We start from the raw sequence: 26,171 nt of genomic DNA, 5'->3' as shown, positions 1-26,171 counted from the left end.
GTTGCTTGAGTAACTGTCCTTGCATAGCATTGTAACAGTTATAATTTACAAGAGATCAAAATGCACTAACAAAGATAACCAAAAAAGAAGGGTCAAGGACATTACATGCTTTGAAATCTGAAACTCTGAAGGAAATAGGTTCAATCGATTGGATACAATCACTGTGCCTGCAAATTCGAATTGAGCCTACAGTTTAAATACAGGTCTCTTTCCTTAGTGCTGAAAGTAATGCTGATGCCTTCCTCTTGTTAAAGTATAGAAAATATGCTAATAATTGCTTTATAATGAATAATGGAGCATTTGGGCATGTAAAATTAATAAATCAAATCCAACAATTGTACTTTGTTCAAGATTTAGAAGTCGAAGGCTAGCAAAATTAAAATCAATATAATTCTACACATGTACCTGCATCTGCATCAAGGTTATGGATCTTTGTAAGGTATAATAATAAGACTTTTCACTATAGAATTAAAATTCAGAAGACAGAGCTTAGCAAAATTGAAATCGTGTCAAATCAATACTATTCTACACATGTTATGTTATGTACTAGCATCCATATCAAGGTTTTGCATCTTTGTACGGTATGATGTAAGACTTTTCATAAAAGAATCTTAAAGAGGAATCAATCTACAGTGATTCTAGGTATTATGTGACTATAGAACTTCTCAAGTTCTCATCCACCTCCCTTCATTGGCATGATTTCACCTATTCATCATCTAGACGTAATCAATGCGCTGTCTGACGAACAGTCTATTTGGATAACGCGAAAGGCCGTGAGAGGTCAATATCAAGTTAGCGTCGTATTTCCCAACGCTTGATGCCGTAGCGCAGCCATCAGCAGAGATGGATGGAGGATCGTGTTGTATTGACAGTTGGAAGATGAGGACTATTTGCCGTGAAATTGTGGTGCCATCACCTTTTGTGTGCTCTATCTGACTGTACATCATAACTAGAAATAGGCTGCCTCTTCTTGGAATGGCCAGTTACTGGGTATGATATCATTTTTCTCCAGGCTAAAAAATCTTCTTTTCTTTTTCATGACCTCTGAGGCATGAAAATCAATAAGCAATTGCAAATTATAAAATTACATCTTATCAAGTATAACTACAGATATTTAGAGACACTAATAATGATAATTGCTTAATAATCTATGCTTGAAGATGAGTGGGGCAATATAATGTTCATATAACCATCCCTTCCAAACTTCATCACTTCAAAAAACACCTAATAAAGCCTCCATCAAATATAAACATGGAATCCATAAAAAGCCAAATTGAATCTGGAAAACTGTAATCCAAAGAGCATCATACAAAGTTTTTTTGGAAAACCCTGTACAGAGCCCCAACAGAAAACAATAATCTTGGAAACCCCTGCTGGGAAGGCCCTTAAAGAAAAGTCACTTTTATCTAAATCATTGACTCAAAGGAATTAAATGGAAGCAAGGTCCCAGTTAGAAAAGGAACTCCTCCCAATACAGGACCCATGGGAAGAAAATCTATCCGTGAACCCGTAACAAACCCTAGTTTCACCTCACAGGAAAGTGCTCTTAGAGCAGGGATTTTTCTCAACAGGGGAAGAGAGGTGTGCCGCCCTCATCCAAAGGGAGCAGATTCTTTGACAAGCATAAAATTTAAATCAACCAGGGATCTACTGGGTCACTAGGGTCACAATCTTCAACTGTGACCTGTCTGACTAAAATCTATCTCCTCAAGAAGTCTAAGTAAGATTACTCCATTCTAACTTGAAATTAAAATTCTTAAAAACTCCACACCGTGGAAGGGAGACATCCATACCATTCCCCCACTCCCTTGTGCTCCCATGCAATATTTTTCCAGGAAAAAAATTACTCTGCTATAAGTATTACCAGTTGCCTCCAAGGCACAGTATGTGTTGTTGCTAGCCTTATCAGTTCCTGTCAACTGTTGGGTTTCTCTTTTACAGTACCACAGTCAAACCCCTCTTGAGGCAATGCCATTTATGCTGTCATTTTGTTCTCGTTCTGCGCCAATGTTAACGCAATGGTGCCTACATTCCCAACATGTGACAGTGCATATTTCAAAAGTTTGTGAATACTGGTTTACTATTATAGTTTCATTTTCTTTTGTGAGACTTCACGTAAAAAAAAAAAAAGAGTTATGTTGCTGTCTTGCTGCACAGCAGCAAAAGCGGAAGTAAAACTGCTGCCCACTGCCCGTGAAATCTTTAACCACCCTGTATAGCCGTCAGTAACCCATGGCTCGAGGCCAGATACTGTAACTTAATAGTTATCTTCTGAAAACACCTGGCAATACTCTACAGCATGCTGACAGTTTAAAGACTATCTAGAGTCAAGTAAAATCTCACAGTACGGCTTCAACGATTTGATTTGTTGAATCTCGAGTCAGAAGATAATGTCGAACTGGAATAATATGCAAGCAGAGTCTGCAGGGAAAGGCTGCAGCTGACTACTTTTATACGACAGTTTTAGAGAGTGAATAGAGTTGAATAAAAAAAAATGTTCCAAGCCCTTTGTATTTGTCTTCTCCTTATTTAAGTTGCCTCCAAGGCACAGTAACAAATAATAGAAATACTGGTAAAATTTGAAAATTCCTCTTTTTGTATTTGCTTTAATATACTTAGAGTTACAGAAGCTAGCAGGGAATTGCATTGAAAGCATTGGATGAGGTTTTGAGTGAAACTTTGAAAAGGTATCATCTGTCAAGATATCATACCATTCCATAAAGCCATATTTAGTTGAGATCCCATCATTCCAACTTTTATGTTTCTGAATTCCTTTTCAATGCTACGGATGGATATGTATATACTATGAAAGAACGGTCGATAAAAATCCAGAAAAGGGGTATTACGCTGTAAGTGATAAAACTTTTAAAGCCATACCAAATCGATAACTTTACAAGCTAGTGGTGGGATATATAGGCCTCTGCAAGATTTTTACAGCTAAAGCTAAAGCATGGAAGATTACCGTCCCTATGAATCTAAAGAAACTTGAAAGTAATATAACAGAGACTCAGAATTTCATACGTGAGGGATTTTGTAGCAACCCTAAATGGCCCTTTAGTACTCCCAGTTTAAAGAAGGATTTGCAACGTGCATGATACAATTGGCTTATGATACTGGTAACACTTACATGAGCATCTACATGTATATATATATGAATAGACTCTCACATTTCACATATACATGTACTAAAGCCTATAAACCAATTCAAATCTTAATAGCTTACCACTGAAGACCTTCAAATATATTGTCACAACCCAAACAGTAGACAAAAGAATGACACTTTCTATTGACAGAAGAAATATGAAAAAGACTCTTAATTTGTAGGTGAAGGAATTTGAAGCAGCCCCAAACAGCCCTTTATTGCTATCAGGAGAAGAATTTAAAAATGAATGTGTGTGTGTAACAATTGGATTGTGGTCCATGTATAGACAAAAAATGACAATTGCTACTGATTAGATATAACAAAGACTCATTATTTTGTAGATGAGGAATTCTGTAGCAGCCCCCAAAACCACTTTGAAATTGATACAAGAAGGATTCAAAATGTGTGTTTATCATTTGCACTGCTTGTGGTACTTAGTAGCACTAATAGTAGAACAACATCTATAACAGTAGTCTGTCACTCACTCATTCATTCATTCAATGTTTCACAAATGTATACTGAATAGTGATTTTCATGGCAAATCCTATAAACCAATACCTAACCACTGAGGACAAGAATGAATGTATTGTCCCATAAGAAACAATAGACAAAAGAACGACGTGAATTTTTATTGATCAATATTGAGCAAGCCCATGCATAAGACAAAAACAAAGCCATCTTGGAATCAATTCAGAAAGCTGTTACTGGTATTCCAATTTGAAATTTTGAAATTGACAAATGAGTATGCCTGGATGGCTTTAGGTCTAGAGGAAGTTTTTAAGAAAGTGATGAATGTAGCTAGATTTCTTACTACTTATCAATGCCAACTTGACCTTTCGGTGTCCGAGGCATCGATTTTGTGCTCAGACTTGTCGTCTGATCCTGGAAGACATATTTCTCCGCAACTTTATCTAACATTTAAGATTGCAGTGTTATGAAGTGCTGTCGGTTAGGTCACGATTAGGGTGGTCCCTTTTGAATTAGGTGCGGAACGAAATGAGTGACTCTGCAGAGGGATAAGCCTACAGAGAGGGCAGAATGGAATTGGATTAAAGCCATCGCGATTTTGGCAAAGCAAAAATGTTGCGGTGAAATCCCCCGTAGAGGTAGAATTGGGCTGAGGGGACAATTTAGAGAAATTGGTTCCAACTTTATCCTTGGTTATGGCCCGAGAGCTGAATCCTGGTGGGTTAACGGCCTTCGATGTTGTCTCGGCTGCATTTTTCCTGTTGGGGGGCTTATTCTTTAAAGGCTAACCGGGCCATTTTCTTTTGTTAGAGATGGCAGATACTAAGCAAGTTAGGACTTAGCATTCCTCTAGAGTCATTTGGTACTGTACTATCAATCCAGGTGAACATTACAGAGCAGAAAAATAAACCACCCAACGAGTATTTGAGCTTCCATGACCGTAAGATTTTTAGGCCTGAAGTTTGCAGGTTACTGAGCACTGTCCAATGTAACCAAGTTGATTTTAAGGGCAAAGTATGCTAGAGTCTCTGCTAATTCTTAAATTTTGCGACATGCTGGTGATCAAAACTGAAAGTGTGAGGCAACTGCATTCAAGTCTGCTTATCATTTGTCTATCAAAAGAACTGAATAGAAAGGAGTCCCAATGTCCCAACTCACGCATTCTACTGTCTATTCAGTATGCTGTCTAGTACCAGAGACTACCTGATCGTCAAATGCACCGCCACAAAATTGTCCATTTGCGGCTGTTTACGGCATGTGAGGAGCAGCAGTAGATTGTAATCAACAGTCTGGCTACAAATGGACACGAGGCCTCATGATAGTGGGGTTACAGGGCTGGAAATTCATTTTTGGAAATAGGTGCACTGGTGCACCCAACTAAAAACATTAGGTGCACAGAAAGAATTTCGGGTGCACCACAAAATAAAGTTGAATGCCAGCAAAACATAATTACAAAGTTTAACGCTCTTATAAACTTCAATCTGTGATTCTCTAGCTATTACACATCAAAATAACAAACAAGTAAATACTAATACATCAAATAAAGTACAACTGTTACAAATTATATTACTTTTTCTGATAGTTGAATTTCAAGAATATTCTGTAAACTGCAAAAAAAAAGTGCACAATTATATAGTACCTTTATTTTTCAAAGGCCTATTGCCTACAAAAATATCAAGGTGCACCGGTGCACTCACAGTCAAAAATTAAGTGCACAGCTCCAATTTTGGGTGCACACAGGTGCGCATGCACCCACTATTTCGAGCCCTGGGTAAACTAATATCCACTTTCATCAGAATAGTCTAGTATATTGAGCTACGTACAATTAAAGGAGCTAGCTTTTCGGGGTAAATTCTCACAATTTTTTTCTTGTTATATGTACACATTGGAACATAGGTCGTATATGATGTTGTATGGGATTCAGAAAAGCAGAAAAATTGGAACCATGATGGCCATGCCATGGCCGGCCGATGACTCAGATTCAATTTTGAACCTTCTGTACTCGGAAATGTCCAATGCTTATGTTCGATCTTTTCACGGAGACAGTACAGTAGTAGCTCGCTGGCATGGCAGGAAAATTGATGAGCTAATTAACAGAGTAACGAATGTCCTGTGCTCTACTAACGAGTTGTCTGACCCCATTCTGGTATCACCCCAAAGTTTCCCATGTCCTTGAGCCCGCGTAAACGACCTTATTACCGTTGACGGCCCGAAAACGGGCGTGTCGCGGTCACTGCATTTATCCGCTCCGCCATTCCGGGACAAATTGATCGCGAGAAGCAGATGCATCAATTCACATCAGCCGGACCCGACGTTTTACGCCCAACAGGTCCCAGCAACCATGCCAACGGTCCGTTTATCTATCAATTTGACCGGAGGCGAATTCACCGTGTCATTCATGTCATTGGAGAAGACTTTAGAATTAGGAAGGAATTAGATTTGTGGGCTGTGGGAAAGTAACGGTGGCAGGTATGTGGGGTAAAGGGCTTTCCGAGGCCTTTTAGTGTCGCATGTATGTACAGGGTGGGAGGTGATGCCTGCATCATTATGGGACGCACGGATCAACCAAATATGTCTGTTCTGTCAAAGAGGATTTTGGCACTTCAAAGTTCTGAAGCAGGAGGCCTAGCCTATACAGACTGCCTTTATAATGGGTCCATATAACATATATTATACTATTCAGCAATTGCAACAGTTTTCTGGACAGTTGATTGTTCAGATATACATGTAGAGAGCAGTTTTTTAACTGACATTCCCAAACCATTTCTTGCATGTCATTGGGTAAATAGTTTAAAAATCCTAATTCTATAGCCTATTGGTCCAAATAGATCATCCACCCTTGTCCGTTCTGTCAAAGAGGATTTTAGCACTTCAAAGTTCTGAAGCAGGAGGCCTTACCTGTACAGGCCGTGCCTTTATAATGGGTCCATACTACAATTGAAGCATTTGCAACTGTTACTGTTTTGGGGATCATGGCGATGGTTCAGAGATAGAAGATGCTGTGTTTTTAATGGACGTTCCCAAACCGTTTCTTGGTTTAAACGTCCTAATTCTAAAGCCTATTGGTCCAAATGGATCATTCAAATATGTCCGTTCTGTCAAAGGGGATTTTGCAACTTCAAAGTTCTAAATCAGGGGGGCCTAATAACCAATATACAGACTGTGTCTTTAGCATTTTTTTTGCAACTTACAGTTTTCTGGACGGTTGATGGTTGAGAGACAGAGGATTCTGTGTTTTTAACGGACGTTCCCGAACCGTTTCTTGTGTGGGTAAATGGTTTTTAGAGTCCTAATTCTACAGGCCATTGACCCAGTGCACATTACTGTTAACTGTTACAGTCCACTACATGGGTCTAACGAAGCTTGTGCATTGGCCATTATAATTAGGCCTGCCTATGTACATGAAATTAAGGCTAAAGCTACATTGTACAGTATATCACATTTTGTGCCATCTATATAGTGGCTGCTGGCATTGCTGATTAATTTTGGAAACAATAATTTGGAATATCCAATGTGTTACTTTAACAATCCTACCAAACATTTCAAGAGCCCTTATTGTAAGACTGGACCGTCCCATAAAAAAAGTCAATATTTTGTTCATTTTTTTACACACACTACGTTCAACTTTATCACATTGGAATTGTCTCAGGGTCAATATTTACAGAATATAATGAGACGTTGTTGTGCCATGCAAGTATGCTCAAAACCCAGGGCTTGTTTATCATATTCATAATCATTAAAAATCAGCTTTGTTTTGGTCCTTTGTTTTAAAGAAAACATGAGGCAGCAATATTACCAGTTTTGGGTATGAATTCCTAAAGAAGGGGCCTTTAGAGGGGAATGGACATTTAACAGACCAGTGTCCTGTTCAATAGTACTGTTACCAGTTTCGCATCGAATGTAGCAACATCAAGCTCCAACTTTCATAATATACAACACACCATAACACAGATCTTCAATGTTTGAAATGATACAGTCCTGACGTATTCAAATAGAAATCATACTAGTATTAGCACTTGTATTCTAACACATATCAACATACGCACATAGCAGCGTTCACATCATTTTGGCAATGGCAGGACCAATGAGCCATTGTACATTTGAGCCATGGGACCAATGGGCCGTAGGGTCGTAGGATATAAAATATGGGATGGAACAGCAGTTGGACAATAGGACTATAGAGTAGGGATGTGTACTGGTACCCAGTACTGGTAAAGTACCACAAAAAACATTTAGGAACAGCTCCAAAATACCGGAACATCAATGTAATGTCAATGGTACTTTTACCTGAATAGACTTACACTCGTGACAAGTGCATAACGATTTAACTTATTTTTTTACAAAAATGTCTACAACGAAGTTGACAATAGAGCACTGGAAAAAGGTGCATCATCAGGTCAATCAAATCAACACCATCTTTGAGATTTGAGATCCTGTTGAAAGCATATGCATGCATCAGGTTGCATAAGATACTTGAAGTCTAAAAAAAACATTCATTTAACAGGTGTTTATTCCTTTTCTTTCTGTCGTCAGACATTCATTTATACAGAAGTCGCAGGTCATTCTGAATTATCAAAATGTTCAGCTACAGATACAGTAACAGGTTGGAATCTGAAGCAAAATTGCTTATACAGTCATCATGATCAGTTTATCTGTGACTTGCATTTACATGCAAGCCACAATCTTAAATGACACAAAAGCAGATTTGCTTGACAAATGCAACCTTAACAACGTTGGAATGCTCTCCGGCGATCCTGAAAACTTTAAATTCACAGCCAATGGTGATACAGATTGTCGAGACATGGAAGTTGACCACAACTTGCATAATTACGTGTAGTTGATCCCTCCATTCATTACACATGTACAACCATGGCTTGTACTCTGGAGAGAAACTAGCAGCAAGTTTGTTAGCTAAGCTCTAGAGATTCCTATCTCATGTCAGGTCATGGCATTGTAGACGTAATTAGGAGTGCTGTAGTGATAGAGCAGATAGATGTTTGGCAAGTTAACAGAGCAACTTTACTGTTAATACCTATGCAAGTATTACAACCAGGGTTTTTCTTGTATTCATGATTTAGTGATGTTATTTCACCACAGTTTTTATGCAATATTTAATAAAATCAATAACAAAGAGATTTGTAAATCAAATTGATTTTCGTAATATTTAAGGCAATAAAACATCATTTCCAATTTCAGTGTATACAGGGATCGATCCATACCCAAGAGTAAACCTAATTTCACCTGAATGGTCCCACAGACAGGAATTCATGTAGCAACATTCCATTCTCAGTCACATGCCATCCCTGGGATCCTGACATTTGGCCATGTCTGCCATTGTTCACCTGCATGGTTCCTGCCAGTGTGCCATGAAATTTGGACCCAGGCCAGCTCAACCTTCACAAGCTGACAGTCTCCGGTTACATTCTAGCCCAAAACAAACTTGGGCCGATGGGAACAAACCTGAACTCACGCTATGACGAACAAACAAACGAAACCAAAACAATACCTCCATTCAAAAGGAGGTAAAAAGATAAGAATATGAGCAAAATGTACCTAGAGGAAAACAAGGATTTGCTAAAGGTAAACTGCAAGAATATCTAGTCTATAAGGGCTGGAAGAAAGAAACTTCCTAGACCATTATCATTGTCATTGTCAATTACATGTACTTGCAAAGAATCTCACATGTCTTTTAAGACGGACAAGTAGTCTTTAAACCTTACCTCTATTTCACAGTTCTTGAGAATACCCTTCTTTTAATTTGAACGGCTGGTATATTAAAGAGAGTACAGGGCATGATCAATACTAACTCCCACCAAATCAATGGCCTACACAGGCCTATATCATGACTCGTGATTGGCCACTTAAAGACGCTCCCTTATGCCCTTTACTTTTACATCATTGCGATTGATTACAGCACTTAGATAAAGGGCATCTGAGGCCCCTCTTTTATTCATTGCATTTGGCTGAATGGAATGCTGAAAGCCCACCTGCCCAATGATTGTTCTTCAATGATTGTAAATCGCATCACATACAGCAACATATAATCCAATATATTTCCATTGCAGCTATTTCTATTACAGTTCTCAATACAGTTAGCTATCCTCAACTTAAACCTAAAGATAGGAAAATCTAGCCAGTCTACACATATAGTATATGACTGTCTCTTGTCACGTGATAATCAACATCAAGTCACGTGACAAGAGAACTCCAAGACGAGATCTGACTTTATTACCGGGTTGACGAAGAGACAGAGAATTCGTCTCGAAAGCTCCCCAGAGCAATCTATTTTATGTTGTGTGTAATGCTTAAATGTTTGTCAAAAATATAGTAAAATTGTTTGCAATCTATACTGTACATCTTCAAAATGCTTGGGGTATACTAGTAACCTTTTTTTTTTGCTTTTTGTAGTGCCTCTACACTGTGAATGATTTAGATTCTTTGAAACCAATCTCAAACAATCTGAATATTCTTTCAAACAATCTGAATATTCTTTAAAGTAAAACAATCTGAATATTCTTTCAAACAATCTGAAGATTATTTCTAACAATCTGAAGATTATTTCTAACAATCTGAAGATTATTTCTAACAATCTGAAGATTTTCCATAAAATCTGAAGATTTTCTGATTTTTCGATTTTCAATTATGCGTGGGGGTCATAAATATCCATCAAGTGGCAAGGACGTTGTTCACAAAATATCAACTCTGTAAGTATAAGCTGTCAAAGGCTACAAGCATTAGTCCAAAGTGAAATATTTTGTCCAAAATTAATCTGGGGGGGGGGGGTGTTACATGTTTTTGTGCTGCAGGAATTTCTTTTGTCAGACCATCAACTTAAAACACTGCAAAAACATTCATTGCACTCCTACCACTGAATCAAATCTGAACTAAATCCTGAAGTTAAATTAATAGTTGCCTGAAATATTCCAACTTCTTCGGAGGCCCACGACGTTACGTGGTAATCCTACTGTCAAACGATGGCAGAAGTGACCCAGGTGGTCTCATTTATCTGGTAATGACCAAAGTCTATTCATTACAAAGCAGCCGGGGTTAGGCATTCCACTTATAGACTTGGACTCGGTCCAGAAAGGCAGTGACTCAGCGGCGTTCATTGTGCATGCACTGACATGAGGAATGCACCTGGCAGCCCAGCTTTTCAACGTGGGGCGGAAAAATTGATTTGCCTTGAATAGTGCCACTTAATTGGGGTAATCTTGACCAGACTTTTTCATTACTTTCAATCATCGGGACTCCGGGCAGTTTGAAGGCAGGGCCAGGGCATATTTGGTATTCTGCAAAAGATCCAGATCACAGTGTGGATATGAACTTAGTGATGGTTATGTGTATGAACTACTAGCAAAGTTGATAAAGTAGACCAGACAGAATTGCCCTAAAAGAGGTGACAGAGGATCATCGAAATGTCAGCTCTTATTCAGCAAAGTTGATAATTGAACCAGGTAGAATTGCCCCAAAAAGATGAGAGAGGATCGAGGAAACATCAGCTCTTGTTAAATATTTGGTTGTGAATAAAGAACTTTGCTATTCAGTCATTCATCAACCTGATGAAATTATTCATGGCTACTATTTAAGCTATTCGGTTTGATCTATTTTCTTTAAGCTTGTGCATTATTAGGAATTTCTGGGAAGAAGTTACAAAGTTGTGAATAAAAAACATTGCAACATTCACACAGTATTGAAACATAATACAATTGTTAGACATATTTTGTAAGTGGCGAGACGATTCAGATAGCATATTTTTTCCACTATCTTTCATCGGTGACTGAGGGTAATGGGTACTACCTGAAAAATCAGACTGTTTACAACATCAAAATCTATCCAGTTGCTTGAGTAATTTTTTTTATTTCGCTACCAGTCCTGCATGTCCAACGAACCTTAATCGAGGTATTGAAACTTGGTGAAAAAAATACTTTAACATCTAACGTTAACATCAACTATACCGCCTTGCAGAATATCAACTAGTTCATCCCTTCCAAAAACATCAGTAACTGTTGAATCACCCCGTGACCCAAAATGTCAGTAATGATCTCTCCCATTTTCCAGTTATAATGGCTCATGTCACCTTTCCAGGATATCACTGAATCTCCTCTACTCTATTCTCCCAGACTTCTCTGGTCAGCAGATAGACCTGATAATCATTCAGCAGCCCAAACATTTGCATGTTTTTCTCAAGCAGTATATTGATTCATAGATCATAAGAACATTCGACACTATCCTTTAACCAGGCCCTGAGGCTTTATTGCTTTCATATTGTTTCGATCTTTGTTAGCCATGGTTCGGAGTGTTTTAGTGGATTTTTCCCAAGGCCATGAGGGACAGAATTAATTTGGCAATTAAATTGATGTACAGTCCAAGTTGGACTTGCTATTACATCATTTTTTCACCGGCTCTCTTTTTTTCAGTGTAGTCTTGATTTCAGTGTGAAACCTGCAATCTGTCCTTGTACATGTAGCAATGTAATGTATTTTTAGGTGTCAATATAATGTCTGACCTTCTTCTTGCTGACGTGACACTAGGCTGGAGCATCTTATAAACATTGCCAGCAGTGGTTCAATTCAATTCAATGTTTTATTTACATGTATATATCATGGTTTATGACATTGAATTGTTATGTGTCTTGTAAGATCATATTTTTCACAAATCTGAACATAAAAAGACATCTTGAAGTTAGATATAGGCAAATTTTGAATGCGATTACTCTATTTGTTATTTTATAATAAACATTTTTTTTTTAAAGCCCCATAGTCTACATTGAATTTCTAAATACTTGTTCTTTACTTAATGATCATGGTAGAATAGGAAATGTGACTTACATTTGCTAGCTCGTCGAACTTGGCGGTGTCCACTATAGAGATCAAGTCCGTAGCAAGTGCTCTGGCCCATGTACGAACACTGCAAGGAACACATCATTAATTCAATTCAGCTGAGTTATGATTGACAATGTTGTTTAAGTACGTTTGTACTGCCCTTATATGGTGTTTGCACTCGTGACTAAATATTGTCCGCCATGTTGGTTGGTTGAACCTGGAAGTAGCCAGGTAAAGCTGAATTTCTATGGCAAGTACATTGTACTGTGGATCTTGAAATTTTTGTGGTGGTCTTTATCTTTGTAGTCTTTGTAGTGACAGGTCCCCATCAAGAAATCTGATGACACCATGGGTAACAATGTTTTCATTGTTTGAGTCTTTCACTATTATCAATATAGAATTATGTATTTAATAGTTTACAACAAAATTGTTTGAACCGCAAAGTTGAACAATGCCTGAACCTCCATACCCCTTCTACAGCAAAATCATGTCCCGGCAAAAAAGAATGAATTTAGTAGAATGACATTAACGTTATACACAAATCCAAATCTATAGGTCTGACTCTTCAAGGTAAAATCAACCAGTATGGTAGCTGTGCTGTCATGTGCAAAAAACTTATAGAAAAGACAGATTGGAATGAAGCACATAATGAATGAATGAATGAATAAATGAACGAATGGACAGACGAACGAACGAACAAAAGAATGAAATATGTGACTGTATTGTCATGTTTTGAAAAAAAATGTATTCCCATGTGTACAAAAATGTACCCTTGAATAACAAACATGCAAGTACATCATCATCCCTACCTATCCCCAAGTGGCACTATCAATGGTTTGCCCCCAGGAGCACCATAGATAATGGTATGTCCCTTGCTCTCTCTCTCTTTCCCCTAAGTAACTCAGTCCCTAATGGACCATCTTGATGAGTTGGGAGTCAAAAGCGCAAGGCCAAAACATGAATGGAGTAAAAATGCCTCCCACATCACACACACTAGTCTAACTGCATGACCTGAGTGCACGTCCATTTACAAAATAGACTCTGGAGATTCCAAAAGCTTGGCGGGCCGTCTGCATGCAAACATGCTGATCCTATTTAATTCTGGAGTCACAGACTGGAAAAGTTAATGGAATAGAAAATAAGGGAGAAGACTTTTACATTAAGTGCTCTGTTCGTGTGCTAGACATGCTGAAAATATTGCAGTGGCTGCCGCAGTAGTAGTGGCATAGGAGGAAAATTGATGAACCTTTCACACTGGGTGGCAAAGGCGCCTTGTAGGGTTTGCGTAGGACTGACGCCCCCGTGAAAATGAGTGTGTACATCATTTCCCATTGACGGGTGGAATGTGTGAAACGAAAACAGCAAAAGGTGAAAATCAATGACCCAACACCTGAATATCGAAGATTTATGCGTCTGGCAATCATTGCAAATCCAGTGGTTGCCAATATGTTCATTCTTGACATAAAATTGTTCCCTCAAATTCAAGTCTGGCTGAGACTTAAATGTAAATTGACCAATCAACCAAAAGAGCCTTAATCAAAATTTTTAAAAGATCATGATTGTGGTATTGTGTATGACAAAAATACATAATGTACAGTGAAGAACAAAATCAATAATATTGGTTAATACAAGTGTCACACTTTGTTATGAATAAGATTTTTAATTTTGAGTCATTTTTTCAAAAGTTATTGAATGCTACACAAAATCATTTGATTCTTTGAGTACTGATCAGAGGTGAATCTGGTACTTTTTTAAAAAGCTTGGCGTGTATTATTGATTTTACATTACAGACACCCAGGCTGTGATTTTTTGTCTGGAGTCGGGATCCACAGCTTAATGTTAACTTATTCCACTGTAAACTGTGCTCATTGTTCAAACACTTACAAAGTTGTAAGTCATCTATAATGCATCTGGGAGATACTAGTACTGGTGTGAGTGCACCAGTACTGAAGTGGATAATGCATGATATACTATGTATTTATACTTGAATGTGTTTATAACTGCTCCAAGCACATCATTTCCTAAAACACTGTTTCAAACCACTCAAAAAGATTCTGCCCTCAGAGGAAATAAGGCAGTACAATTGAGGCTGTAATACCTCAACCGAAAAAGACAGTGAAATGGGATTGTCAATATATCCCTGTTCCCTTCGGCTTTACAACTCCTGCAGTCATAAAACACACTCTAAAAACCAGATCAATGGACTAGCTGGCAAAGAGCTTGCAAGGGAGTTTAGACCCCACTAGCATATTGCTTTAGACGGTTGCTTTAACCTTCTCCCTGCTGCCTAACCCCATAACAAATTTGGTACAATTCACAAACAGCTACCTTAGCAGGCTGAAACACAGCAGCTCTGTGGCTATTCACCTAACACCAGGTGTGCTTCAGCTAACGACATCAAATCATCAATATCTTCTTCATTCTTGCTGCTCGAGCAAAAAATTTCATCTCCAATATCGGTCCCTATCATACTTGCGGTTTCTTGATTCAAACGAATCAATAGCCTTGTCACAAGCAATTCCTCTCTCACTGTATCCTTGCTCTTGGGGACGTTCTCCCATAATCTGGCCGGGCTATATTTAGCTAATATTGCTAGCAGCACCCGATAAAGCCGGCGGACCGCATCTTGCCAATCAATTTCTCTTAAGGATAGTTAAGTTAATTATATGGCCTTTGTGCGCTCGTCGGGAGAGGGCCTTTTGATGGAGTGCATGTGACTTGTAATTTTGCAGTTGCTGCCCACGTCGACTCAATGGCTGAAAACGCTGATAAACGGCGTCTGTAAAGGGAGACGACGAAACAAGATTTCAGCCAAGTTGCTTCAGTATCAGCTACAATCGAACCGCATCAAGTGATATCTAGTCTGACAGCCGTGGTAGAAAAATCTATTACGCCATTGTGACAGAAAAGACGAGCTGTTGTACTCTTCTTGCTTGTAGAGATTTTTGGCACACAAGTAGAGGGCTATATGCAATGGTAGGGGTTGAGCTGACGTTTTTATGCCGCTATACCGTCGGTAAATACAGACCATAAAACGAGGTGTCTGTTACGTCTGCCGTCAATGCCTGATGGGAAACGAAGATAGTCTCCCGACTGATCGATGGCGAGTGTTCAGCTGGATAAGTGCCCGATATGGGGCGGTGATAAACTGGATCGTTGCTGTGAGTGCACCGAGATTGGACGCGGCTATGGCCTCTTTGGCACGCAGACATAGCAAATGTCTGGTGTCCCTTTATAAACCACAATGATGGTTTTCACTTCTTTAGCATTGTATTTTGCTAAAAATTAAGTGATATTGTTTTTTGGCTGAAAATCAAATATATGTTATAATAAAATTTGATGATTCACCCCTAACCTGAGGTCCAATAGACAAACAAATGATGATATCTGGTTGGGTGAATTATTTTTTTCTTGGGGTACAGCAATTACATGTGAGTTTGCATTTAGAAATTAGCTACATGTGTGTTTTCTGCAAATGAGAACACCCCCTAATAGATTCTGTATGGTATGTTCCTTGTCTCTTTTACAATAGAACTACTATGTCTTTTTCTATCAGAAATGATAAGAAAAATGATTTGTTTTCTCTTCTTTCTCTACTACTGTTTTCCCTCTCTTTGTTCTTTTACTTTTTGTAGAAAAGATAAGATTTTATGCTAGCAAAATGCATTAAATAAATATTCAACTTCTGAATACAATTTACCTTAAATCTTTCTAGAATAATTTTTCATTAGGATGCAATTACAATGGCATATGCAGCCTTAAACATTAGGAATGCATTTCAATAAACCAGTGGTAACATTGCCAGGTCCTTTTCTAATTGGCAATTAATCCTGTGTTGTTGTTTTTTCCTTTAGTCGGAAAATTCTTCTTGGTGACTAGATAGATAAGAACTGACTCAACCAACTGCCCTTTAAAAAATAAAAACCTAAGCAGTAAAGCAACAAAAAAACATCAAAATGTATCCATAAGCTCTTGAGTTATCCTGTTTCAAAATTAAAGAGCAAAACTACAGGGGAAAAACGTCATTCAAAATTATCGCGGGGAAAAGGGAAGAACATGATGAAGAGAATTCTATAAATCTATCACTCAACACAATGAAGTCCCTTCAAATATCAAAACTACAGACAAGAGGGTATCCAGATAGTTTGAAGAAAATTGAGCCATTTCATTTGAGTTGTTTTTCTGGTTAAATCGCCTGCGGGTTCACGTGTTAAGGACGGGGTTTCAAAAGTTCACTGCAGAAAAAAGTTCCCGCATTCACGTTACCGTCAAAAATTCTCGTATCCCAACAATTCGAAACCGAATCTCCGTTCACCACATATTTTTAAACAGCAGTCTGACGCATAACAATGATTTAAGCCTGTAACACTAAACGCACGGGCCAAGTACCCCAAGATGGCTAAAGCTCTTAAGGACATACGTAACGTAAGTTTGCATACCGCAAAATAGCTTCTAGCAAAACGTTCAATCAGCCGGCCGCGGCCTTGGATTTTCGGCCGTTATTTTGCCGCGCGTCGTAGGTTTTCCCCTAAGATTTCACTAGCAAAAGGATATGAAACCGGTTTAGGTAGAAATCCGTGAGAAAATTTCAAGAAAGAACCTTCTTTAATACATGTACAAGACGCATTCAGCGAAAACATTTAATAGCAGACGCCCCCTTAAGCTTCGCGACTTCAGCAGACGACACCGTCGCCAAATCCCCGCCCGCCAAAAAGCAACAAATGTCAGCCCATAACCGTTCTACTCTGGATAAGAAACCATTTCAGGAATAATTTCTGCGAAGAAATTCTGAGATTCTGATAACACATTTAGATAAGAAGAACGTCCCAGACGGCTCCCTCGCGACTTGCAGACGACACCATCCCCCAATCCCCGCCCGCCAAAGAAAGCAACACATGTACAAGACGCCGAGGAGAAACTCAACGTCGTCCGATAACCGTTCTACTCACTCTCGGAGCTGCGGGAAGGGTCGTTTGCCGGCCGCCTCGCTCAGAATCACCGCGCCTGTCAGCGCCAGTAAAGCCCAGGCTGCTAATCTGCCACACGGCGCCATTTTCGGCCCAGTGTACGGCGCATAGTTAGTGCAGACGACTGAAGAACCGGTTCGGCAACATTTGTCACGCTTTCCTGAATTTTGATTACCCGCCATTTGGCGGGCAAAGGTTAAAGCGCGGAGGTCAAACTGGACTAGTCCATATTTTTCATAGATACCTATTTACTCGTTTTTCTTATAAATAATTTGAATTGAAAATAAAAACCAATATTTAACATAATCAATATATGCATCTAAATAATTGTAAAGATTGTATTTAGTTAACTAATTTCATTATTTTTCAAACACTGCGGTCAGAGTTCTTTGATATTCAAGTCACCCCTAGTTTGACATAGGTTTGAAATGGTCCGTTATCTTTTTCTCTCCAAATGATGCATGTGCCGTGGAATTAGATACCCACGTTGTTTAACGTTATCTAAATGAAAATGCCGAGTTTGCGAGACTCTCTGGCGTACGAGGGATTTCCGCAGGCGACCAGGCGGGCGCTGGAGCACGTGGAGGCGTCGTGCTCGGGCGGGGAGTCTGTAGGCGGCGGCGGGACGAACCTGGGCGCGCTGGTGGAGGAGTTCGTCCACTTCAGGCCGCCTGACGCCCTCCCCCACCACACGGGTAGGATGGACGGTCCCTGAATCTATTATTTCGGTATATTGTAATTTAGCAAGTGTAATTTGTAGGTTTAGGTTTATGATTTGTTCAATATCTTTGTATACAATAGCAAATAGTTTGGAAGCCATTATAACGATTGGCAGAAATTGCCCCCCCCACACACACACCACCACCTTATCCTGTTGTATACATGATGATAATAATAATGGTTTTTTGGTCAGAAATTACCTGTACAATGGCAGCCAGTGCTGAATTGCTGCAGGGTTTACAATCATATAATACAGAACAGATACATATTTTGCTCACTTGCACTTTGTGGAACTGTCACAAGGGTCTGGGCGGCTGCCATTCGGCACCAACAAGTGACCTCAATACAACCTTCCCCAACCAAATTCAGGTACCCATTTTTTTTTACCCATTCACACCTTGGTTGAAGGGGGAAAGTCGTGTTAAGTGCCTTTCCCAAGGGCACAACATCGGTGCATATGAGGATTTCCAACCCGGGACCTCTCGGTTCTGGGCGAAACACTCTACTAGTACCGATTGCGCCACACGATGCCACGTATGTTGTACCACTGATCAATTACTGTAGATTCATTTACGTTTACAGCACTAGATTTAAGGTGAAAATCACGAGTTTGTGAGGCTTTGAGTTCACTGTTAAAAACATCTGTAGTAAAGAAACAGTTTGAAGCCTAGTGCACATTTGTGGGCATAAATTAAAACTGCTGCAAATATTTCACAATTTACTATATCGGTACATGGGAAGATGCTGATTCGAAGACACAAAGAAGTTTCCAAAAGGACTGTCGAATTCGACTACAACTTAAAACTCACAGTAAGTTTGAAAAAGTCTGACAATCCGTAATCAAAGTTCTCGTAGTGTTTTGGAGCAAGAGTTTAAGAAAGTTTGTCCATTTGTGATGGTCCTCATTCATTTGAGCAATCAAGGTTGCGTAGGTTGGTTGCAACTTGCAAGTATAGGGCTTCTGGCGTCAATGAAGATGAGCAACATTTCGTCCTAGATTGTAAATTATACGATAGCGAAAGAAGTGTACTTTTTAACTTTATCAAAGAAAAAATCCCATATTTCGAACATCTAAATGCAACAGACAAATTCATATTTTTATTACGCTTAGATAATCCTTATATAAGAAATACTGTCTGTTCATACATTTACACATGTACAAAGAAGCGAGAAGAAGTCGACACTACTGGACTAGGTTAATTTAATTTAATGACACGTTTGTCTACTCTATATGTTTGCAGCTTGTATTGTTGTATTTATATCCTTGTATGTTCCATGTGTTAAGTTAGACGACCTGTACCTAGCCCCTCGGGGCATGAATGCACAATAAAGGTCTTTCATTCATTCATTCAATATTGACCAAGATAAAATCCTAATTGCCATCAGCCTAACAGCATTGGTTTCTCCTGAAGGACATTGCTATTCCTATTCATTGCAACGTCATGTTCTCAAATCTATATGTACAAGTAGAGTCCCCCTAACACCTGCACAAATCTTCCAAATGTCACCGCTATTTGTTCAAGCCCCCCTAATACATAGATAAGCTATCACAAATGTCACCATTGCTCACGCAAGTCCCCCTAACACCTCACAAGATTCCCGAACATCACCACTATTTGTACACATCCCCCTAACACACCTACGTGTGTAGATAAGCAGACATAAATGTCACCATCGCTCACACTACTCCCCCTAACATTGATTTTTTAATGGATGCAATAGACCGATCCTGTCGAACACCATATCGAACGAATAGAAGACCCATAGAACCCCCTGTTCTATTCAGCCCACCTCCGTCAAAAACAGCATTGACGGGGCAGAAATGGCACGTGTAAAGCAGGGTACGTATATCTGGGACAGGTTTTCCACTGTATTGGTTGAATGCATGCTCAGAACAAAAACGAATTTAAAAAAGAAAATAGATCGGGCACTCAAGGAGAGGAAGCTTGTACCACATGTTGACTACTACAAAGTCCGCTAGCGCAGAGTTTTGTATCTTCAGTTACCGGTGTGTGAAACTGGTTAACTTGAAAGTGCACAGGGAAGTAAAAGAATGCATTTTAATTCTTAGTTACTAAATACCATGCAGCTGTTACGCATGCAGTCAATACAATGGGAACCCTGTCACAGATATATGAACCCTGTTTTACACGTGCATCGCCTGCTTGTCAGAAACTGGGCGCTGATGCCCACCGACAAGGGAAAGCTATGCGGCGCATGCCGCTTTAACATTGACCGAAAACATTACGCTCTCACCGCAACTACGCCTACCCCCTCCTTAAACAACTCTACCCGGTGGATACAGCCTTCAACAAAGAAGACATAGCATTCTTATTTGGCCCGCTCTGAAAGAGTTTAAGTGCCACAAAAGCTAAACCGAAGTCAGTGGCATTATTTTCAACCTAGCCGCGGCGGCCATGTTTGGTCCGTCAAACCCTGTTTTTGACGGAGGTGTTCGAAATCGAACAGGGGGCGTGGCTTTGGGATCGGTCTATTCTTCCATGGGTAGATGTGGGTATACAAATTGGTCCACTAGCCAGACTTTGCTTAGCCTGGATGCCAAACCCCCAATCTCTAAAATATCTATCCCACACAATAGATATTTTAGAGACAGGGGGTCTGGCATTCACGCTAGACTTTGCTCCCAGCAGCTCGCCAGACTGACCAGCTGTAAAAGCTTGTCAGACACTCATATACATGTAGTTAGCTGACCCTGACCTTCCGCATATACGTTAATAATCATCATATGCAAGTGTCATAAGATGCCCCTGCACAGTACTGCTGAGAGATTTTTTTTCTACTGAAAAAAAAATAATTTCCTTGCTGCAGGTAAAAATACAAAGAAATATGTTTGGTACCTACCCTCAGTGTCATCTTGTTTAGTTCCAGGCTCTGCCTTCGCAGAACAGAAGGCTGACGGCAGGGCTTGCTGGAACTAAACAGGATGACACTCAGGCTGTTGGTACGGGCCAGTAGAATTTTTACATACTTGGCCGACAGGAATATACATACTTACGCAACATAAAGCGGGAATAGATTATGTCCCCAGACAAGTAAATGATAAAATTATTAGATATCTCATTGATAGCATCTAATGTAGTATATAGAGATACAGAAAAAACATACATTCAAATATATATTAGAATCTCTCCAGCATTAAACTTGTGTTGAGATTTCCACGTACAATGTACTTATTTCAGATACACGTACAGACACAGTAATTGGGGCTCTATCATATATTATAATTCTCACAAGACAATATACAGGCCCTGTTAAATATTGACAAACAGCTTTGTTGCCATGGCAACAGATTATTTCATCTCTCCATATGGGAATGTTCAATGAAATGATACCAATCGTAAAATTAAGCGATAGTCAAGATTGATAGGAGCACGAAGAAGCTTTTGCATATTTAATGAGTGGTCTCTTTGTAAATGACACATGTCGAAGTAAATGACATATTGATATGACTGACGACTTAAGAAATTACAATCCTTTAAGACCAATTTTACTCTTCAAAGCTGGTTCTTATGTCTAATTACTGCTCTGCAGGCGGTTCCAGCCCGATGGCATGTGCCTGAACTGTGTAATTTACTGTCACCGAGTCGAAGTAATTTGCCATACTTAGCCCTGCACTTGACTTTGTTGTGTGATTGATAGCCGCGAGCATTGACATGCAATGACTTCCATGCATCAGAACTACAACATGTTCAATAGAGATCGTGCAAAATGTATTTTAGCTTTCATCTAAGATTGGAAATGTTATAGTAAATGAAGTTGTTCATGATTAAATTATATTGTTCTCTGTGATATATAAAAAAAATCTTTGCTGTCTTTAAGCTACATGTAACAGTTTCACATAGGAGAAGAATAAAAAGCAAGGTTTATAAAATGAAATTGAAAATTGCCCTTTTTTTTAAATTTAGGCCTCACCAGTTTCGTTTCTTGAATTTAAGGATTAGAAAGAAGATTTAAAGATTGGTCATATTACACATTATGAGATATGAACCAACCTTAAAATGCTTATATTTTGAGAAAGTTTAAGAAAGTTCATACCTATAGCAATCTATTGAAGGTTGGAATTCATGGTTTAAAATCATGATTAAATGTTGAAAGTCACTGTTTGAAATCACAGTTAATTAGCTTGGTATATTTACATTGTACTTCATGGCTCCTGTAGCAGCATGTTTGGGTCTATCGCAGGATTCCTGTTTCTGTTTATTTATTATTTTCCTGCAAAAATACAGGAACCAAGAAATTGAATTGATCCAGCCTAAACATGTTATTGACTACTGCTGTGCGCCACCTTTTGTGGCCCCTCTTCATCATCCTGAAAAAAAAGTTGAACAGCGGAGAGATGTAGACCTCATGTGGGCTGATGTATTGCACTTCTCCTTAGTCCCAGGAGGGGGCGTTGTGACTGATCGCTGCTAGATTCTGTGCCTTAGATTTGACTCTGGGCAAGTACAATAAAGCCCAGGTAAAGACTTAGTAAACGTTAATGGATCATGCATGGGAGGTGGCAGGACAAGGGTAGATAAATTATACCGTAGCAGTTCACTCTGGACTACCACCAACTGTTGTGTATATCTCTTGGGAGCAGCCTTGTCTTTCTTGTGGAAAGTCATTTTTCATTACAATGTGAAGCAATGTACATTCTGGATTGAATTTGAAGATGTAATTGATTAAAAGTGTACCGTCAATTGAACTGTAATGATTCTGCCGGGTAAGAGTGCCACAAGATGCATGGTATTTTTGAGGCCTTTTGCAGAATATCTTGATTGCACAAATGTGTACAGCTGATGTTGATATGTACATGTAGGGCTGTTTACGTGTTATGCCTCAAAATGTGGCATCTTTTAGTATGCTTCAAGGTGACGATTTTTGATTTTTGGAATTTGAAACTGCCAATTATACTTCAGACTAGTTCAGAGAGAAAACTTGTGTATTTACTTATGTAAATGTCTGTCTTCCTCCTGCAGGTCTGAATGCGCTTCAGGAGCTGCAGCTGCTACAGATTCTGTCCGACTATTTTGGGGCCAAGACAAATGTGGGCGTGACCAGACAAGTCTTCATGGTGCTGTTTGCCACAAGGGGAGGGGCAGATCGACTAACGGACCACAAGGTAGTCTGGGTATAACACTATAGCCTTTAGCTGTTGCCTTTGGGTTTTTGTGTGTTTGTTTGTTTGTTTGTTTGTTTGTTTGTTTGTTTGTTTGTTTGTTTGTTAACAGCTTTTTGGTAGCTGCAGTATCATATCATTGATAGTGTGAATTTACTGTGATTTTATTACGGAAATAAACCAGTCATTCATTCATTCATTCAAATGTTTGTTTGGTTGCTTGCTCGCTTACTTTCTTGGAACTGGGGTAACTCCAACAAATTCATTGATAGATTCCTATGTATTTTGTGTATGTGTTGGTATGCTCCCCCGAGCATGCGAGGATGAGTGAGTGAGTGAGTTGGTACATGTACTTATTAGCTGAAGGAATGGTCAAATAGATTGTCCTGAAGGTGTTTGTATGTTTTTTTTTGGAACATGCTATTGTCCTGATATTTAGGTTAATAGTGAACAGGATACGACTGGCCATTTCCTTCTCTTTCCCTCCAGGTGAAGTTGCTAGGAAAGATGGTGTCCATGTGCATCGCCACCCAACATGAGATGGTGCTGGACTGCACTGCCTACTGGATCCTGCAAGAGGGCGCTGCTTCCCCGCCTGTCCTGACCCTGCTGAACTCCATCATACAGGACTACTGCATGCTGATGCCGGGAACGCTGGACACGCTGCAGAAGGTGGACAAAACTTCACCCGGCTTCGCATGCCAGTTCGCCACGATCGTGACAGGTCTGTACCAGCTGAAACCGGACGCTGTCTCTTCCAGTCACCCTCCTCCCTTACTCCTGGAGGTCATAGCAGAGTGGGTTGCCAGAAACCCCCGTATCTGTCTCGCTAGTTTAAAGGACACGAAGGGGGCGGCGCCTGTCACACCAATCCCCGGGCTCTGCCATTGGTGCATCAAATCACCGCTTGTCCGAAATGCAGAGAGTACGCAAGAGGAAGCCATGACATATTCCAAACTGCACCTCGGCGTGCTTCAATCGCTTCTCGCGGCACAGACCGTCGCACCAAATGCGAAACTCTTACCGGTGTCCGCCGTAGAGGAGATGGTTGCAGACTTGCAGGCACTGGTCCAGACGTCTGAAGGTCTCGGGGAGGCCGCGCAGCTGGCTGTGGAGAGGCTAGCTCAGGTCATGCAGGTTGCCATGGCAACAGGCTCCACCCAGCTGAACAGGAAACAGGTGGCAGGGATGTACGGACAGCTGCCTGAGAACAGACTCCTGTCACTCATACTGAGCTATGGTGGGGAGGGCTGAGGGGGACGGGGGGTGCATGGAGGGATCTAATGTAGATCCAATGCTATAGGTCCTATTTCCAATCCGGGGCCCGGTCAGGCAGCTTGTGGGAACAAAAAATATGATATAAAAGAAAACATAATACACAAAACGTTAAAAAAATTGCTCCTGACCATGCGTATATTGTGTTTTTTTTTTTTTATATGAATTTTTTGTGTTTCGTTTTTTCAAACAGCCCGGCCGGGTCCCGAATTTGAAATGGGACCGTAGCATTAGTGGGAGGGCGTCATGGGGAAGACTGAGGGGGAAGGGGCATGGGTAGGGTTGTCAAAGGACATGTCAAAAGGACTTCAAGTAGAAGATTTTATGACAGCAGACTTGTGATACAGAATGTTAGGTTGCTTTATTCGTTACACGGTCTGGAAAACTGCAAGTAGTGCTAGAAAATTACAAGATGTTTTTTTCAGGGAGTTACCATAAATCTTGAATTGGTCACAATTGCTACATGTTTTCAGGATAAATTCTTGTCTAGATCCCCACTGCAAAATCAGACTCCATGAACCTTGTACACATGTATTGCTACAAAATTGTTTCAATCATGAACTTAAAACTTTGTGAAAACCTCCTCTCCTCTTATGTGCCCAGTGAAAATAAATAAATTGCCTCCAGGGCTACAGTATCAATGGTCGGAAGTGTCCAATTTTCTGGCACTGATTAATAATGTTTCAACTTGCCCTTCTAAGATACAGGACACCGATTTATGTATCCACCGAATGATCAGTGTCCTCATTTTGTGCGAGGAATGTGCAGATAAATCCTCCCCCATTGTGTGGACTATTGGAAAACTATCCTGATGCCTGTAACATACAACCTTGATACATGCCCTACCATGTGTTGCCTGGACTTATCTATCCTCCACCTGTCAGTGGAACAATGGAACAATTGATTCACTTCCCAGCTGTTTGAATAGATATGCCAACATGAGAACTTAAAACTGGACCCCTGTGTCATCCGTTGTCTCATTGATTGCATAAACAGCCGTTAGATTAGCACAATTTTTCACGTATCGAGTGACGGAAGGGATATTTGAGTCAAAGAGTCAGATAACGCCAACAGCTATGCAGGGGATGTTGACATACATGTATCGTGTTTCCTATAGTGATCTGACCCGCCTGAGCAAAGATAGATGTGTGGAAAGATCTGTGTTCACCACAAATCTTTGGGATAGTGACGATGATTAAGTAGTGTATGGAAAAGTTGATGGAAAAGTTTATATATCAATTCAGTTTACATAGCAATATTTGCACCTAGATTTTGGGAGCACATGTCTCAAGAGACTTGAAGGAAATGGTCAGAGTAGACAGGTGGTCTCCATAGACAAGATTCTTAATGCTTGGGTTAATGCAGGAAAAAAACAGAGTTGTGGCTGCAATGGCCAGGTGTTCCTTATGCAGAAGTGGTCGCTAGTGGGTTTGAGACATTTGAGAATTTCAACTTGCTTGTGTTGTATTCAACCAATGTTGCATTTCAATGAAAGATAGCTCAACTTCCTCAAGCATACATTGTTTTTGTGACACTTTCATATACCTGATGTCATGTAAGAACGAATATATAATGGACAAAGTAACTATGTAGTCATGTTTCCAAATGGTTCAAAAAGAGAGAAGAAACTACTAGGTGATCAACATTAGTTTAGC

At 39.8% G+C, this 26,171-nt stretch overlaps 2 protein-coding genes across 5 annotated transcripts in view; one reads left to right on the top strand and one right to left on the bottom strand.

Moving 5' to 3' along the window:
* LOC136434560 (voltage-dependent calcium channel subunit alpha-2/delta-2-like) overlaps positions 1–17,580 on the bottom strand; it is a 76,482-nt gene extending 58,902 nt beyond the window's left edge. For 3 of the 4 annotated variants that reach the window (XM_066427426.1, XM_066427429.1, XM_066427427.1), the window contains exons 1-2: positions 17,382–17,580; positions 12,439–12,517 (exon numbers count right to left, since the gene is read on the bottom strand). In XM_066427426.1, coding sequence (XP_066283523.1) covers positions 12,439–12,517; positions 17,382–17,485 — 183 coding nt within the window. In that variant the 5' untranslated portion in view covers positions 17,486–17,580. The remainder of the gene's footprint in view (positions 1–12,438; positions 12,518–17,381) is intronic. The other variant, XM_066427428.1, reaches the window with a different exon arrangement.
* A 245-nt stretch (positions 17,581–17,825) lies between these two features.
* LOC136434558 (integrator complex subunit 15-like) lies at positions 17,826–25,473 on the top strand. The gene is made up of 3 exons (XM_066427424.1): positions 17,826–18,094; positions 23,102–23,244; positions 23,731–25,473. The coding sequence occupies exons 1-3, from the start codon at positions 17,905–17,907 to the stop codon at positions 24,493–24,495; spliced, it is 1,098 nt and encodes a 365-aa protein (XP_066283521.1). The 5' UTR covers positions 17,826–17,904; the 3' UTR covers positions 24,496–25,473.
* Positions 25,474–26,171: the final 698 nt, after the last annotated feature.

This window comes from Branchiostoma lanceolatum, chromosome 5 (assembly GCF_035083965.1).
Source record: "Branchiostoma lanceolatum isolate klBraLanc5 chromosome 5, klBraLanc5.hap2, whole genome shotgun sequence".
Lineage (NCBI taxonomy): Eukaryota > Metazoa > Chordata > Leptocardii > Amphioxiformes > Branchiostomatidae > Branchiostoma > Branchiostoma lanceolatum.
The sequence above is the reverse complement of the archived record's forward strand: the minus strand, read 5'-3'. Positions and strand labels throughout refer to the sequence as shown.

What these genes read in the sequence shown, in the direction of transcription:
- LOC136434558 (XM_066427424.1), top strand. Translation starts at nt 17,905, where the DNA reads ATGAAAATGCCGAGTTTGCGAGACTCTCTGGCGTACGAGGGATTTCCG. An exon ending in CGCCCTCCCCCACCACACGG is followed by an intron (nt 18,095 to 23,101) that starts GTAGGATGGACG and finishes TTCCTCCTGCAG; the next exon opens with GTCTGAATGCGCTTCAGGAG. An exon ending in ATCGACTAACGGACCACAAG is followed by an intron (nt 23,245 to 23,730) that starts GTAGTCTGGGTA and finishes CTTTCCCTCCAG; the next exon opens with GTGAAGTTGCTAGGAAAGAT.